Raw genomic sequence first — 2088 nt, forward strand, 5'->3', positions numbered from 1 at the left:
CATCCCGGCTGGTGGAAAACACCGAGCCGCTACCGCTGACCTCAGGCGCAAACCTTGAGCTGCTGCAGCCTCAGACGGGAGCTTTTTCCTTTTAATTTTTGTTTTTCATGGTGCAGACCAGTTTCTTTCTTTAGCTCAGTGCATGTGAGCGGTCTGATTTTTCAGTTCCTCCAGGAAAGGCTCCTTCGGAGACCTCAGGTTCTCTGTTCTCGGGGTATCGCATCACTCAGGTGAACTCTCCGTGGCCCGTTTGTCCGGTGACCGAAGCGCGGCGGCTCTGAGGGAGATGTGCCCGGACGCAGCAGCGCTCGGTGTGACTCAGGGTCACTTGCTGTGACTAAGTGTTGCAGAAGAAACTGCAGTCCTCGCTAACGTCCGTGGAGAATCTGTGCTGGTGGTGGTGGGGTTTCTTACTAAACACCCTGAAATTGCTAAAGTAAACGTTTCTTGGTGATGTCTCTGTTTTATATTAGGAAAGATTCTGCCCTTTCGAAGTCGTTGGGATCAACGCTAGGCCTGCTCTGTGCTCCAAGAACTAACGCTTTTGCTGTCCTTGCTGTCCTCTTAAGCCACGCTGTTCCCTTAAACAACTGTATTTTTATCTCACTCGTTTGTCATATCTTGAAAGATGAAGGTCTTCACTGCGTGAGCCCAGTTTGCCTCCTGTTTATGCTCCGTCCTTCTCGCACTCTCCTATCAGGATCAATACAAAACCCTGTTGTTGCTTATGCTGGGATAAACGGTGACATTTAAAAACTATTTGCAGCCTTTGTGGAAAATTTATGTTGCTGAATCATGCGGGGCATAAACTCGTCTGGGTCGCAGATCAATGGTGTTTCTGGCATTGCATGGCGCCTGCAGAACGATGTGCTGACGCTGGCACTGACTCTCTCGCTGTATCCTGTGCTGTCTCCTGGGAGGAGATGGTACGAAGTGCTCCTTGGGCATCTTCCCCTCGGTGGGAAGGTCACACTAGTGCATATTTTTTGTATTTTTACCCCTTGTTTTTTTTTTCTTCCTCATCTGGGCCTTAACTGCCTTTGTTTCTCTTGTTGGCTTAATTGCCAGGTTAGTTACTCGAAGGTCCTAATTCAAGTGATTGCCCTTTATTCTTTCTGTATATATCTTCATATGGACTTTAAAGTAATGGGTTTTGAAGTGTTGCATGGTTACTAATTTGGTGGTATTTTATTTCACCTTATGTACTTTCACCCTTTCTGTGTCTTGAACTCTGATCTGCTTGAGACGCTGATAACTCTCAGGACAGATTGAAGAAGGACTTAATTTTGTTCTCACCCGACTGGAGATTTCTGTTGGTTTTGGATAGAACGAGATCACTCTGAAGCTCAGCATTGGTATTAAACACGAGTGTGTACAGTGAGCGCCCTTTGCCATGAGAACCTCAGCTGCGGAGCTCCTGTTAGGTACAAACGAGCTGTAGGCTTTATCCAGGTTACAGCAAGTGATTCTTGTTTCTTTTTTACTGTCTAGGGACTGGAGCTAATAACGACCTTTACATAAACCAAGCTGTAGTATTTATTGAAGATGCAATACAGGTAAATGTAACTTGTTTGTAGCTGTTATGCTTCTCATGCTGGATATTTGTTGCCTATTCTGCTGGCTTTTTAGTTTTTATTATGCAGGCAGCCTCCATGTAACATTGTCTTGAATTACAAAGCAAAATCAGAATTCCAGATTCTGCTGGTACCCAAGTTTCGATGAACTTCTGCCTAGGAGAAACATGTTTTTCCACACCATGGAATAGATCGTGTCTTTTCTTCGAGGTTCTCAAGAGGGATGCTGCTTTGTTGGGTGGGGTTTTTTTTGTTGGGTTGTTTTTTTGAGAGTGACTGGCCTTACTGCTGAGAGAAACTATCTGAGCAAACCCTGTAATTTGCCTCTGACTACTCACTTAGCTTAGGAGCTGGTAGAGTTTAAAGCTAGCTTCAAGCAAGAAGCTGGAACTCTTTTGCTTCAGCTGAACTTAGTGCCTTTAGAAGTCCTCATTATCACTTTGTCTGTCCTTTACTGGCTCTCGCTGCAGATTCCTGGATCCAGTTCTCTCCCAGCTATTAGTTACAGGCAGCA

The 2088-nt window shown here is 45.3% G+C and overlaps 1 protein-coding gene across 1 annotated transcript in view; it reads left to right on the plus strand.

Annotated features, from left to right (window-relative positions):
• Window positions 1–795: 795 nt before the first annotated feature.
• TPCN2 (two pore segment channel 2) overlaps window positions 796–2088 on the plus strand; it is a 23942-nt gene continuing 22649 nt past the window's right edge. The window contains exons 1-2 of the mRNA XM_010135910.1: window positions 796–958; window positions 1492–1556. Of these exons, the coding sequence (XP_010134212.1) occupies window positions 796–958; window positions 1492–1556 (228 nt within the window). The remainder of the gene's footprint in view (window positions 959–1491; window positions 1557–2088) is intronic.

This window comes from Buceros rhinoceros, unplaced genomic scaffold (genome assembly GCF_000710305.1).
Source record: "Buceros rhinoceros silvestris isolate BGI_N320 unplaced genomic scaffold, ASM71030v1 scaffold9325, whole genome shotgun sequence".
Classification (NCBI taxonomy): Eukaryota; Metazoa; Chordata; class Aves; order Bucerotiformes; family Bucerotidae; genus Buceros; species Buceros rhinoceros.